Source organism: Acyrthosiphon pisum, chromosome A1 (assembly GCF_005508785.2).
Source record: "Acyrthosiphon pisum isolate AL4f chromosome A1, pea_aphid_22Mar2018_4r6ur, whole genome shotgun sequence".
In the NCBI taxonomy this organism is placed as follows: domain Eukaryota; kingdom Metazoa; phylum Arthropoda; class Insecta; order Hemiptera; family Aphididae; genus Acyrthosiphon; species Acyrthosiphon pisum.
The window spans coordinates 9411735-9427922 of record NC_042494.1 but is presented as its reverse complement, the minus strand read 5'-3'; the positions used below and the strand labels follow the sequence as shown (position 1 = coordinate 9427922).

The following is a 16188-nucleotide window of genomic DNA, read 5'->3' as shown; positions in this document are numbered from 1 at the left end:
TAGTGTTTCCGTCAATGGATATATGTTAGGTAGTGGCTCGGTAGGTTAGGCGGTAGGATAGGAAACTTCAATTCCATTAGTAGTTCGAATCCCTGACAGACATCAATATTTTTTGCATTATTATTTAATGTATAAAATTAATTGATTTTAATTTTTAACTCCTTAAAATAGTTGAGATAACATTAGTGATGTAGTTATACCGATACTTTTTGTGAAGTAAATTAGAACTGAAACTCAAGTTGTATTAACTAACCAGATAGTTGAATTAACATACAGCGATGTAGTTGTAACGATATTTTTTATGAAGTTAATTTGAACTGAAACTTTTAGTTGTATTAACTAAAATAGTAAGTTAAATCAAATGGTTACTATTAACTGCATAGCGTAGTCAAATCAACACTTCTTCATCCTTAAGCGAAATTTAACGCTCGAATGTGCACGGAATTGACTTATTTGGTGGTCAAAACAACTCCACAGTTTTATGTGTGTGTTTGTTTTTCTTTCGGCATTGTTAAAATAAAATATGAATAATGTGTACAACAGTAGTAACCTATACCTATACCTCACATGAAAACACTAAAACAGGAAATTGAATGGATAAACGCATACGACTCATACGAGTAAGCTCATCGGCGAGTGTAAGAAAACTATACTGTAGAGTGTAGCAATGTACAAAATTATAAATGCTGGTTGGTAAGAAGCTGCCACTTTATACGGTGGAGGATGGTAGTGGTAGCGATTACACTGTTTCCGCGATATTTCGTAAAACGTATAAAATCTAAATGAGTATGTAGGTACTAGGACATTAGGTAGTCACACGCTCACTGAATAAAAATAAATCAAAACACTATAATTTTGTAAACAGGAAAGTAAATAAGAAACAAGAAACATTTCAAATATTTGTCTAAAAAATATTTTTATGAAATAATATGCACTAACGACTGTAAAAAATCGACTATATGCCAAATATACCTTTACACCCAAAACATGCACTATCAAACTTCATATTATTATTACTATTGTTATGAAACGGATTTGTATCTCGGCTAGCATGTTTTCCTGTGTAGCAAAAAAAACATGCAGATGCATGAACTTACGAGCCCTGCTCATTATACATGCCCAAGTGTTGTAGCTCGTTGGGTTAACGCGTTTTGATTTAATAATGTTCTTGGTCGGATTGAAACTGATGGGAGAATGTGTAGCGCTGCATATTCACCTACTAATTTCTTCATGCTTTGAAGACGTTTACGGAAAATTGCATATTTGTGGCATCCATCTATGCAATTCTACTGAAAAACTGTAGTTGACCCTGCCGAATAAAGCACTTGGGGTATTTCACCTGTCTCATGATAGCCTTTGCAGATATCTGTAAAAGAGTTTCCGGCCTCCTTTTTATGTTTTTCCTAAACGGGTAATCTGTAAAGCTGGGAATGATTTTGCAGATTTTTTTGCGTTTTTTTTTCCACTTGTTTTTTCCTATATTTCATTTAATATTTGATATTATCAAGTCGGAATAACACAGATACCTATGTTTTATATGCAGTCCTGTAAAGTATTTAAGTAAAAGTATTTGAGTAAAAGTATTCAAATACTTTTTTAAGTATTGAATAACTTTTTAAATACTTTTAGCATGAAGTATTTTGAATGGTATTTTAAATACTTTTTTTGTATTAAATACTTTTTGGTATTGAATACTTTGGTTTTTTTATTTCGAACAATTTATTTTTATTCGAAATAATTGGTTGGAAAAATATTATTGTCAACTACAATAATAAAATAATAGTTTTATTTAATATTCTGTGTTTCTGTGTTAGCCGAAGCCCGAAGGTTTGTGAAAACCAGATTTCTAAAAATAGTTATTGAATAACAATATTACCTTTAAACTATTAGATAACCTACTACTTATGTATTTATATTACGATGATTAGAAACCCACTTTAAAAACCAAAAGTATTTGAAAAGTATTTGAGTAGTATTTGAAATACTATACAATTAAAGTATTTGAGTAGTATTTGAAATACTATACAATTAAAGTATTTGAGTAGTATCTTAAATACTTAAAAAAAATGTATTCGAGTATTTACTCAAGTACTTTTTAAAAGTATTCTTTACAGGACTGTTTATATGCTTATCTACACTACATATTAAAAGTTTACCCTCCGCTGGCTCCGCTTCATATTTTTCATTTAAGTATAACTCTGTTGCTATTTATGTTAGAATGTTCATTTTTACATAAAACATTTTCGATTTTAATTCTTTATAAGTCCCCTTCATAGTATCATAGTGTAAAATCGTTTTTAAAGATTTTTGGATTTTAATGACACGTGCCCCATTCGGGTGAGCGTTAAATATAGAACAATTCTTTTAAAAATTAAATTAATAATATTAATAATAAATTATAAGCATTTTGTGATCGGAACCTGTACATCCCATGCCTAGGCAACATATTTTAATATATCCTAAATCTTGAACAACACAAATATCATGGATATATTTATAAATTAAGTACCAGTTGTAATTATTAAATCATGATCTATTTTACAAATTTCAAGCTATGTTGGCGAGTCTAGTATTTTAGAAGCATAAGGCTTTCCATTTCCATAAATATAGTGTCCATGATCGATAATTAAAATATTTCCTTTAATTGGAATTTTATTTAGATTATATTTCATGATTTTAATATTTTTATTATTATTATTATTATTAGTATTATAGTATTCATATTTACAAAACTTACAAAGATTGCATTATTTAACATTGAGTTTCTATTCGTTTTGCATCTCATTTTCTTGTAATTTATTAAAGTCTTTGATAGTTGTTTCCGTTATTTTTATTATTTATTATATTTTTTATTTTTAAATTTTTTTTTTCAATTTCTTTTTAATACATTTTGCAATTAAATATGCTATTTCGATTTTTATTTTTGATAGAACAATTCTATTAAAAAAATATTTTTGGGGAAATATTGTATTTCAATTTTTAATTATTAATATTATAAGTTTTGTGAAAAATATTTTAATTGAGGCACCTAAAACACAAGGGGTATAAGTGACATTATTTGAATTTCGAAATAATCGCGCCTGAAATATGTGAACTTGTATCTCTTTACAGCTAATCCAAAATGAATTTGCTACTAGATCGCAGCACATAGCAAATAATTCACTTATATCTCTCTACTAAAAATAAAACTGAAAATTCGTATTTTTGCTGTGCACTTATCTCAGGTTTGTCAGAAATGTCACTTATACCCCTTGTGTTCTAGGCGCCTCAATTATTATTGCATTTCAATTTTCTGATATTTTTGCACATTGTTTTCTTTGTGATCTTTTACTGATATAAAATGAAGGTGTCCCAGGAATGGTACATAAATTATATACTACTAATATTAACATACCTAATATATTGAACATGTTTGTATACATATTTGCAAGATAAATAATGAGTAATAACTTATACTTAAATTACAATGATGGATATTAGTAATATTTCTTCCTTATATACAAATTAGGTATCACTTTAAAAAAAAAAAATAATTTATATAAAATTCTGTGTCTTTGTACAATCAACAATATACTTATTGTTAAAGAACCACCTAATCGAGCCCATGTTGAACAATATGGGTAATAAATGAAGATAATAAAATCAAGTATTAAGAGTTTAACAATAAAAAAAATAGCTGTGTATAGGTAATATCGATTAATTATTTAATTATTAATTAATAAAATTATTGTTATTTATCAATTATTTATTTTAATATTATAGTTACAGTTGGTTTGGGAGCAAGTGTTTATGTGGTGCGAGGATTCATTGCTAAAAGCCGGATGGTCATCTAAGGGTGCGTGCTTAACTCGTTGACTGCAGCACAGTGGACAATATTGCATTAGTAACTGCGCGGTCCGCGGCTAACCATGGTGTTACACGCTAGACCGCGTTTCAATTACTATAATCGCGATAAAATAATGATAATATATTGATGTATAATACATAAAAATAGCCAATATGTAAAATTGTAATTTTAATATATTTTTTTTATTTCGATACTAGCTGGCCAAACACAAAAATGACTGTCACCAAAAATAAATAGGAAATAAGAATGGAAATATCTAATTTTATTTACAAATATAATAAATATAATCTATAATTATTATAAATATTATAAATACAGAAAAGTCATTGCTGCGTTATTCAGAAGAAAAAATAATATAACTATTAAACTATTTACTCAGTACCTACCACATACTGTAATTTCAATGAGTGTACGTGTCACGAATTAAGATATCTTAATTCGCGGTACAGGTACTCATTAATCATAATTCGTAACTAATGAACAGTAATTACTTATTGGGTACTTATTAATTATCATGATATTTTTATTCATTCATAGAATTACTGCTGAATAATATTGCTGCTTGAAAAATATTTGATATTATATGTGTAGGTAATTATTAGTATTATAATAATGAATTTGATTATTATAATTTAGTTGTGGGCCATTAGGTAAACAAATACCTAAATAAAATTAATTTAATTATTTTGTTGGATTTCATCATTGATTAAACTATTAAAATATTAATGTAGGTACTTTACCTATTTGTATTTATTATTATTTTAATTTTAAATTTATAATAAACTATAATGTATAAATTTAGTGTACACAGCATAATGAATAGGAAATTTAGAACATTGAAAATACGAAATATATAACTGTATAAGTTGTGGGCATGAATATTAAGATATAAGTATACCTTAATTCGTGGTGTGGGCATCATTTAAACTTGATTGTGCGGGAGAATACTTTCTTGGCGGGCATCAATATTAAACCAGTACCATTTGCTCAAATTTCACTTGGTCACACTGTGTCTTTACCAGTGTTTGGCTACTGCAACCATGGTCCATACATTAACACTGTATTATGATAACACAACGCCCGCCCGCCACGCTGCGTACGGCTACGACGAGACCGTCAAAGCATCAATCGTCGACGTCATCCCATAGTCCTTCTCGTTCGGCGTCCGCCATTCTCTTTTTCGGTAGCAACTCCCGGACGTCTCTGGTGCCGCTGACCATTCGAATTTTTCTATTTTCCTCAAATTAGTTTTTACTAAACACCGACCGTAAACGATGGCCGCTGGAAAGAAACAGGTACGTTTTTTAATAAATGAAAATATGACAACCGTGTTTTTTATAATTTTGTTGTGCTACACGATAAACCACGTGTTATTCACTGCCTATACTAATAATTTTTAAGTGTGAAATGACTAGAATTTAGAGATTATTTGTAATTGTTGAGAGTCCTAGATCACTTATTCACAACCGTAAATTGTTAATTCTGAACTGGGTAATTGATAATTTACCGGTGTTTTAGGTTGGTTGAACACGATTTAGTTTTTCAAGAGCATGTAATTTCAGTATTTATTGTTGTACCCTAAAACAAACCGAAATGTTTGTTAACCACCTTTATTAACTTTAAGTTTTTAATTCAATAAGTAGGTACTTATAACCGCAGTTAATCGTTATAGAATCTAAATTTTAAGGATTTTCTTAATTTGTTTCTATACATTAGGGGTAAATACCCTCATTAATTTTAGTTGTAGGTATAGGTACATCAAAGTTAATAAATCTGCTGTTATATAGGGTGAAGTCGAGTAAACTGATTTCATATAAAAGAGTAACTATATATTTATATATTATAAATTAATAATGTAGGTATCAATCAAATTTTGTAAGTGTGCTACCCTACTCACATTTCATTGAATTATGTATTTTCTTTTAAATGTTTGTGTTTAATTAAAATTAAAAAAAAAATTAATTTTCATTTCCCTCTGCTTATTAGTTTTACAACAACCTTATACCTAACTTTGAATTTGTTTAGTTATTCACTTTTACTCCAGATGTCTGGGGCAAATGTTAAACGCAATTTTTTAGCTTTGTTATTCAGAATTTTCAAATTTGTATGGTAACTAGGAATCTTAGTTATTCAAGTCGTATGCACTACGCAGACATCCAACATTTTATGACGTAGGCATCGCATTATTGGAGTTATCGTTATCATTACTATACATTATGGTGTATAATGCATGACTGCTAAAGTTTCATTATCACTATCGTTGCGCATGTTCCCCAGACCTGTGAATGACAAGAATAATATAAAATAGATTATTATTATAGTATACAATAATTTAGTTTTTATTCCAAGTCTCTAGGGGAAATTTTATCACAATTTTATGCTCAGTGTTAGCTAGCTGCCATGGCTGTGTTTATTTAAGTAGTCATAGTACAATGTATATATTAATAATATAATTTTTACCAACCATTCAAAATAGGGATTATTTGTGTGTACGGTTAAATAATAAAAAAATCCCATACACGATACACACCATGTTACTTTATCATCATGCCTTTTACAAATGTATAAAAACAAATTGTTTGATAATACTCGAAATTATAATCATAATTAAATGATAATAAAAAATCTAAACATGTACCTATGGTGTGCGATAAACTAAACTTAACCAAAATTTTCTATTAAAGTACTTGTATTTTTTTGAAGTACATTTGATTTCTACTTAAAAAAAACCTAATACCTTATCTTTTTTATGTTAGGTAATTGCATACTTAATTATATGTAGTGCATTATATTTTCATAAAGATAATATTGTTGTTTCCAAAATGTTAATTACATTGTTAAAAATTATTATTTTTAGAAAAAAGCTTTAGAAAGCATCAACACCAAGTTGGCTCTTGTCATGAAATCTGGAAAATGCGTTCTTGGCTTGAAGCAATCGTTGAAAACCCTAAGACAAGGAAAATCTAAGCTGGTCATCATTGCCAACAACACATCTCCGTTAAGGTGAGACTGAGAAGTAGGACAAACCCCTGTTTCTTATGGTTTTTTATTTACAATTTTCGATTTTTGGGGTTTACCTATGGAGTAGTCTCAAGTTAAACCATGACTTTCTTTTTTTTCGTTATTTCTGGTTTATTGAATGCTTAAGTAATATAGGTGGTTGAAACCTATAAAAAAAAAGGTAAACCAGGTAAAATCAATCACCTATATCATTATGTTTAAAAAAACATATTTAATTGTTTTTTTTTTCTCAGAGTATCAGAGATTGAGTACTACGCCATGTTGTCCAAGACTGATGTTTTCCAATACTCCGGCAACAACATTGAATTAGGTACCGCATGTGGTAAATACTTCAGGGTTGCTACGCTATCAATCACCGATCCAGGTGATTCAGATATCATCAAAACTATACCTACTGACCAAGCCAACCAATAATTGCTATGTGTATTTTGATTTAATAAATATTATTTCTCAGAATCAGTATTTGTTTTTATTATTATAGTCTTAAGGACTTTTTTCTCAGCTTAGAATAAGAAAATGAATGTTAAATTAGTTTTAAGTTGCTCAGCCTACTGTATCATAATCAAACCTTAGTGCTACATTTTTGTTTTTTTCCTTCACATTCATTACTTTAAACTCATCTACTTAAAAAATTATATATATTATTCTGTACAATTTTAAGAAATAAACCAGATTTCAGGGGCTTAACAGAACACGTTTAGCTCGGTTAGTTTATAAATGAAAGTTAATTGACTTCTTATAATATTTAAAGATAAGATTATTATCTAAGCAATCTCATAAGCATTTTATTATGTTTTGATTAAAATGTAAGTTATGAGCAGGGCTCATTACTTCATGCACTAAAAAGTTTGAAAATATGCATTTATATGCCCCAACATTTTTAAAATATGCATAAGGTAAAAAGAATCATAAAAAAGTTTTAAAACAAGAATCCATAAATTTAAAAAAATTCAAATTCCTTCACAAAATTTTGCAAACGGCCCGCAACTGTTGGTTTTTCTTTTGGCATTGTTAAAATAAAATATGAAAAATGTGTACAGTACCTATACCTCATATGAAAACACTAAAACAGGAAATTGAATGGACAAACGCATACGACTCATGAGTAAACTCATCGGTGAGTGTAAGAAAACTATACTGTAGCAATATACAAAATTATAAATGCTGGTTGGTGAAAAGCTGCCACTTTATACGGTGGTGGATGGTAGTAGTAGTTGAATTTATAATCTTTAAGAGGACGCTACCCATGCATTTGTTGTCTCCGTCTTACACACGCATGACATAGCAAATTTCCGTTCACTAGTTTCAATAGTGTGTTGTTAATTTTAGTATTAGAGTGAATTAACCTATTATCATACTTGTGTGTTAGAATATTATATGTGCTTAAGCGTTGGCGATTTTTCAATATTTTTATTTTCAAGTAAGATATGTGTATTTAAAATATCAAAAATTAAAAAGGCTCATTTCTCGCTTGAAAATTAAAATATCGAATAAAATCTAACGCTTAAGCACAGATAATGTTATTACCTAAAAATGTTATAATAGGTCAATTCACTTTAATATCAAAAATAACAGCATACTATTGAAACTAGTGAACGAAAATTTGCCATATCGTAAGTGTGTAAGACGGAGACAACAAATGCATGGGTAGCGTCCTCTTAAGACTAGACTATACTCTTTAGGAATCACTGTTTTCATTTTTGATTCAAAATCATCAGTGCTCAAAATGAAAACAATTTATTGTTTCATGGGATTTTTGAGAAAAAAATCTTAATATTGATGTTACATATTGTATAAAAAATTTAAATCAGACATTCCGAAGCATGTGTAATTTACCACCACTTATTGGTCTAAAACTAAAGTGTATGGAAAATATGTAATTAATATTTTAATATGTTTTTACCATTAAACTTCATCTGAAAACTATTTGCAAATTGGCTATTTTTAATTTTTTCAAAAAAAAAAAAAAATGTTTAAATATTTACGAACGAAAGTTATTTTATTTTCAGGTCTTCCTGTTACACCCTCTATACTTTTTAGTGTATTTGGTAATTCAATTTTTGCATAATATAGGATATATATTATTAAATAATAAAATAAATATAAAGAAAACATTAGACAAAATGTCTATACGTCTTGTTGTTAACATGTTAAACGGGCGCCCGTGGCCAATGTCATCCCGTCGCTGACACAAGTAGGCGGACGCTTATGGCCAGGTCAACCTATGGTTGACATATAGTAACAAATTTTGTATTGAGTATTTTTTGGTGGCTATAGCTAGACACATTCAACATTTCTATAGGACATTCATAACCGTATTGACGATTTGGTATTCCGTAAAATCTACTAATTTTACAATTGGCGACGGTTGCCTGCAGGTTAAATGATGTCGGCCACTGGCGTGCGCATGCCAAATCGACAAATTGTGTAGATATGTCATAGATTAAAATATAACACTTTCGTCTAATCCATTATTTAGTATAAAAATATTATGCTTTAAATACTACTGATTAAAACATTTGAATATTTCTACATGAATTTAATCATTTTTGAAATAGGTTTATTTTTTCTAAACTGGATGCTATTCAAAAATAACAAACAGTGTTGTATATGTATTTCCACAAATGATATTGATTTATTACACATTGTAGTATTTATCTCCTTGCACTAGTGTGTTTACCACTAGAGCAAGTTATTTTCCATCTCTTGTAGGGATGATAAAACAAAAAAATATATATAATGGGTAGGTAACTAATTGTAAATATTTATATATTACTAACAATCATTTTAGTAGCATTAGAATTCAACAAGGGGTAGTCATTCAAAGAAAAAAGGACAAAATAATAAATAACAAGGGATAACATAAAACACCAAAACCAAACATATCAACCCCCAGAGAATAATGAAAAGAGTGAATCATAATAAATACAGCTATGGTGTACATTTATTTGATGGTAGAATGAATTATTTCTTTTGCCGCGTTCATTATATCAAGAGCACCCTTGGATATTAAATTCTCTGCTAACTCTGTACCTAATTTTAATGCTGTATCCAAATCTAAATAACTAATTTTCCCTGGTGTAACTCCTACAAACTGTCTAGGTTGTTTGTATGGACATTTCTTTGGTGGTTCTCCATCTTCACCTCTATACTGATCAATGTGGCTCTGTATAACTTTTTTATCTGCCAACTCTGCAGAAGATGAATATTGTAATTCTTCTGCGCCATCAAGACTCCATACGGCACCATCCAAAGACATAGCATTTTTTGTTAAACAAACAGTAGACCTTATACCAACAGGTGCACTGCATCCTCCGCCCAATCGTGTAAGGAAACCTCTTTCAGCAACAACCTACATACAAATACAACAATAAAATATTGACATGTTTATTGTGTTAAATTTGAATTCAATATGATGCAGTGGCGAAGCCAGGATATTTTTCAGGGGGGGGGGGGAGAGGCTGCAGCCCCCTCAGTCTCTCCCTTGGCTACGCCACTGATATAAAGACATTGTATATGCAAAATGATTCTGAGCGAAGATTGGTGTGACGGCCTAGGATATTTTATATTATGTTAATATTAATTATTAATATTGTTGGGCGCATTATACTAACACATTATATTATGTAGTGGGGGTTGTGTGGAATCGGACGAGTTTTGGTCAAAAAACAATATTGATCTCTTGTGAGCCAGAGTATATCAAATTAATATTCATAAATAAAAACTAGTATTTATGCAGCTGGATCCACATAAATATATAAATATTAAATAATAAATTATAATATCTATCAATTTTTAATATTAGTAAAATATATTACTTGTAAAACTGTTTCATAGTGATGCAATGGTTCAAGCATCTCTAAAATATAATCGTCTCCTAAACGACACTCAACTGCCAAAGCTCCTTGTCCGACAGCATAAAGCATAACATCTGAATCAATTATTTGGGATACACGTTTTTCCCATCCCATCCTTTGAATTCCAGCCAATGCTAAAATGATGCCACTATAATTTGTATTTGTGTTATCACCAGTAGATTGACTACTGTCCAATTTCTTCAATCTTGTATTTAAATTTCCACGTACATCAGACACTTGAAGATTAGGAAATTTTCTTTTCAACTGAGCTGTGCGCCTTAAAGAACTAGTTCCTAAAAATATAATACAAATATATTATACAGAATTTATAAGAAAACAATTAATGTATAGCATTCTTGATTAATATTACACATTAATTCTGTACATACTAGTACTACTATACTTTACATGATTAAAGATTGGATTAATATATTATTTTACCAACATTCTATGGAATGCCAAAAATGAACGTGAAAACCTAACCTTAGCTACTCTCCCAAATCCCTTTCAAAGTTCCTGCCTATTTTCCCAACACATAATTCCTTTTTCACTTCTTACCTTCTAAACAAATTGTGGTTTAAATGAACCATTAATATATTGTTATATGTCTATAGCCAGTTCTGAACCGTCTTTTCTTTATTGTAAATACACAATATATACATACTTTTAAAATTTTATCAGATGTTTGTTATTATTTTATACCACTATGCTTTAAATATTGGTTTTACATATGTTTAAATTCACTAATTGGAAGTTAGTCAAATCTTGTACCGCTTCATTAAAATAAAATAATGACTCGGTATATTCTATAAAATGCTGAACCTCAAGTAAGAAGAATAAATGTGTATGGTTTAAATTAATAATTGTATGTACCATAGAATGTTATAAATACATATTTTTTAATTTGAAATCAAGGATTTGACAACTGAGGTAATTAGCCTACTACTGTGGAGGAGGGTACCGTTGGTTTAAACACGTGTGTGTATGTGTGGCGAGGATTTGTCACGAAAAATCCCGGGTTGTCACCCATCCGGAAACTAGTGACACCGGCCAGTGCGTACACTAGAGCATATTTGTGACAAAAACTGCAACACAGAATGTTATATATTTCTACAATATACATACATAATTATTAGGGTTCGGGACTTATTGCACACAAATTGTAGGAAATATGCATACACATATGCACTTAAAATAACCGAAATATACGCAAAAATATGGAACAGAAAATTTTTTAAAATAAAATACAATTTTTTGTAATTAGTTATTTTTTGACAACAATATTACACTATCGTCTATCAACATTAAATTGTGGATTGGCGTGGCCCGTTGGCTGCTACCAAAATGCGACTGGGAGTAAATAATGGCCACAACTACTAGCTCCTGGATGGGTGACCACCTGGGTTCATAGTAGTTAAAAACCTTGCCACACATACATGTGTTTGCTACCTACTGTAACAGCCGTAAACAATTGTAAAAACAACCTACCGTACCAACCTTACCCCTACCACAGTTCATAAACTCTACAACAGCTAATGATCTGTCCCAGGACTTAGGTTCAATAAAAAAAAAAACATTGTATTACTGAAGTGTATGTTTGATTTCATTTTCTTCGTTTTCTCCTACAATGAAAAAAAAGGTTAGGTTTTTCTTTAATATATTAAATTATTATTAAATATAAAAATGATGAATTGTTTACCAATAAAGTTTGACTGTACAATAAGACATTGAAACAGAAATATTGAACAATGCATGAAAGTAAAAAAAAAATAAAGTTAACATTTAAAATAAATGTACTTAACATAAAACTAAAACTGCGTAAATATGCTATAAATAACAATTAAACTGCCAAAATTTATCAAATATACATTTTGCTCAGAAAATGTCAAAATATGCAATTAAAATATTTGTATTTCAATCCGTTATGACTTAAAATAAACCCTTCTCAATCCCCCCTAATTTCTGTCAATGCTATTCGAATAACCTTCTTTTTTTCTATTTTCATTTAAATTAAAAGATTTACGAAAAAACACAAAATAAATGTAATCTGTTTAATAATTTAAATGCATATCAGTAAAATAAAACTGATAAAATAGTACTAAATATCTAAAATGCTGAAAATATGCAATAATGCAACATAAAATGTTATAATTGGATCCTTCATAAATAAAACAAAATATGTACAGTACCATAATAGCTCCCAGTCTGCTATTTTTATTTGTATTCTATAGTAACTAACAAACGCTATAGAAATTAAGATAAGTTTTGTTTATAAATTTAAATATATCACAGCGAAGCAAGATTTTTTATGAGACAGCAATACACTGGCTGTCATATACTGATAAATTGTAAATTGTAAGCCGCTTAAGTGGTTTTAGATTTATATCAATCATAAGGATTAACACTGTATAAACAATATTTTTGAGAACTTTAATTTAAATAATAGGCATCTGTAATCAGTTATCATATTATGACTATTCACAAACTCTAAAACTAAAAATATAAATTATGTAATATGTTCAACAGGTAAAGAATACATATTTGTGTGTGGCATCCACTAAATGTTTTAAATTTACTTAAATATAGTATATTCAGTATTGTATAAGAAAAAATGAACAAAATATTTTACTCATTTATAATTTTTTTTAAATTTAGTTATAGTGGTACATGACCATAACTGACCCGCTATGCGTAAATGTATTAGCCATTAGGAGATATGGCAAAAAATATTTAGAGGTCTATGTTACAAAATGTTATCTTTAATACACACTAAAATTCAGTTTACTTGGTTCTGCAATGATAAAAAAAAATTGTGATAAATGATTTGTTGGCCTATGATCTACAATTTAAATACTTTAAACTGTGATTAGTCATCAGACATAATTGAATTTATTATTAACAGAAAAACGTATCTAAATTGATTACAGTTTGGGTATACAGAGTGATTCACCAAGCATGCTCAGTACTCATCCTCTTTTTTAATTTTTCTGAATATAAATTATTTATACAGGATAATTCACCAAGCATGCTCACCCTCTTTTTTTCTTCAATAATGGAGTTATTGTTAAGTGATTTTTCAAAATTTTAAATATACCTAGGTACTTTAAGACCATAATATTTTTAAATTTCAAACAAGAACCCCCTGTTCTATTGTAATTTATTTAGCAAATATTCCTGAAAATGTTGACATATCAAAATTAAAATTTGAATGAGTAGTTTTCGAGTTACTTTGTATTCTAAGGATTAAAAGTCCATGATGATGGATTTGTAAGATATGTGGGGGCTATTTAATAGCCATATATTTCAATAAATAATAACTGAGAAAATACTCGTTCGATTTTGAATTAATTTCATCAACGTTTTGAGAAAAATCGTCCATTTTATAATTAACTTTGTAATTTATATACAGTAGAAAAGAGGGATTCCAATAAAAAAAAATAGAAGTTTGTATCTTCTTAAGTACAAAAAATCTTAAGAATTTGAAAATAATATGGCCTTTAGGTAGGTAGGTATATTTAAAATTACCAAAAAAAAGGGTGAGCACGCTTGGTGAATTACCCAGTATAAATAATTTATATTCATTCAAAAACAATTAAGAAAATATTTAATATAGGTAATTCTTCCTAATTCTTTTAATCAAATAGCCGGTATATACTTAAATCTTAATAAAATGTTTGTTGCTACTAAATGTTAAATTATTAAGCATGTTATTTCAACTACTGAATTGTATATAAATATTTTATTACCAATATAAAAATTACTAAACAAATTAAATTGAAACATACAGTTTGGGATATTCATAAGTCTTATCATACAAACAATGATAATCTAAATGGATCATAGAATTGTATACATATTCATTACATGAGTATAAAAAAATATATAAGTACCTAGGCACATAATTAGTATTCAAATTAGTATTGATAAAACAAATTATAAGTGTATGTATTAACAAACAGTCTAATATAAATGTGCACCTTTATAAACAAACAATACAGGGTGTCCCACGAGGATTTCCCTATAACGATATCTCCTGAAATAATAAATATATCATAAATCTGTTTTTTTTATTAGACTCACAAATACAAGGACTAAACATATTTTATTTTTTGATTAAATTAAATTTTTTGGTAAAAAAGTTAGAAAAATTGTAACATTTTATTTTCATTAATCTCATAATTTTTTTAGTTTATAGGTAAAACGGAAAAACGGTTTTTGTCTTGGCGGCAAGTCCACTTCTATGGCTAATGGGTATATCCTCATGGGAATTTATTAATACTTTTTTAGTAATAACAAATATAAAGAAACATAGGTATGGGAACTGATTTTCAGAAAAGATAATGAATATTCTTTGCATATTTATTAAGCATCTGGAATAAAGCATTATAAGCTCTGTTTTCTTGATTTTCCAATCAATTTAGTATCATAGTATGACTTTTTTGTAGCAATATAGAAAACTCGATAGAATATAGATATTTGCAAAACTAAAATTTATCACAGTAAAATCAATTTGGTTTTTAAGCCTACATGTAATGTAACCTATAGTTTGTTTTATATTTTGAAACATTAATTAATTACAAATAAGTGTTGTATTTATTATATTTACTATTTGGTAAAATGTGTGTATACCAACTATATATCAGCATCATAACATATTGTATGTCCTTCACACATAACATATAATTATTGATTACTTACCAATGAAGCTCTTTGAAGGTAATGAGTCCAGTTGATATTCTTTACAATCATCTCGAAGTACTAAAGCATCTCTTGGATCATCTCGTTTTAATATAGCACCAATTGTTGTTCCAATTTCCATTACAGTTGGTAAATCTTTTAATGAATGTACAATGAAATCAACAGTACCGCTAAGTAGAGCAACTTCAAGATCCTTGGTGAACAAACTTTTCTCTCCAATTTTTGGTAAAGGTTTGTCCAGAACTCTGTCACCCATTGTGGTCATGGAGACTATTTCAAATTCTATTTCCGGGTGTAATTCTTTTAACTGGCTAATAACAAACTTGGTTTGGATTAATGCTAATTCACTTTTACGTGAACCAACACGGATTGTCTTACGGTCGCTTCTGTCCATGATCAATTTATAGTGAGATGAAAATTAGGTAGATAAATTATTGTCACTGCAATAGATTTACCAAGACTTATGAATACCAAATTCTAGACCATTATGGTGCCTGAAACATGAATTATACTATTCGTTGCAAACAAAAATTTACATACAATTATATCTATTGTACTTACCATTAGTCTGTTTTAATGACATTCGTTGGTGAATGGCATTACTAAGGCGAGTAAGGCCAACTAAGTGCTCATGTATTACGTAATTCAATAGTAATTTAATGTGTTTCAGATTTTAGAAAGGAAAAGCGAAAGGGGGAATTTTTGAAAGGTGATTACTTTATCAATGCCATCGTTATCAGTGATTAAATGGTAATGCAGAGAAAA

At 28.8% G+C, this 16188-nt stretch overlaps 2 protein-coding genes across 2 annotated transcripts; one reads left to right on the top strand and one right to left on the bottom strand.

Annotated features, from left to right (window-relative positions):
- Positions 1-4970: 4970 nt before the first annotated feature.
- On the top strand, positions 4971-7327 carry LOC100144893 (ribosomal protein L30-like protein). Its single transcript, NM_001126158.2, has 3 exons — positions 4971-5142; positions 6705-6850; positions 7102-7327. The coding sequence occupies exons 1-3, from the start codon at positions 5122-5124 to the stop codon at positions 7280-7282; spliced, it is 348 nt and encodes a 115-aa protein (NP_001119630.1). The 5' UTR covers positions 4971-5121; the 3' UTR covers positions 7283-7327.
- Positions 7328-9472: 2145 nt separating this feature from the next.
- Positions 9473-16143, bottom strand: LOC100167867 (porphobilinogen deaminase). The gene is made up of 4 exons (XM_001948110.5): positions 15985-16143; positions 15424-15917; positions 10687-11018; positions 9473-10220 (listed from the first exon to the last, which is right to left on the bottom strand). The coding sequence occupies exons 2-4, from the start codon at positions 15815-15817 to the stop codon at positions 9813-9815; spliced, it is 1134 nt and encodes a 377-aa protein (XP_001948145.1). The 5' UTR covers positions 15818-15917; positions 15985-16143; the 3' UTR covers positions 9473-9812.
- Positions 16144-16188: the final 45 nt, after the last annotated feature.

Excerpts from the sequence above, each read along its gene's own strand:
- LOC100144893 (NM_001126158.2), top strand. The coding sequence starts at position 5,122 with ATGGCCGCTGGAAAGAAACAG. Across the intron at positions 5,143-6,704 it reads TGGCCGCTGGAAAGAAACAG|AAAAAAGCTTTAGAAAGCAT; the intron begins GTACGTTTTTTA and ends TATTATTTTTAG. Across the intron at positions 6,851-7,101 it reads AACAACACATCTCCGTTAAG|AGTATCAGAGATTGAGTACT; the intron begins GTGAGACTGAGA and ends TTTTTTTCTCAG.
- LOC100167867 (XM_001948110.5), bottom strand. The coding sequence starts at position 15,817 with ATGGACAGAAGCGACCGTAAGACAATCCGTGTTGGTTCACGTAAAAGT. Across the intron at positions 11,019-15,423 it reads ACCTTCAAAGAGCTTCATTG|GAACTAGTTCTTTAAGGCGC; the intron begins GTAAGTAATCAA and ends TTATATTTTTAG. Across the intron at positions 10,221-10,686 it reads ACTATGAAACAGTTTTACAA|GTTGTTGCTGAAAGAGGTTT; the intron begins GTAATATATTTT and ends ATTTGTATGTAG.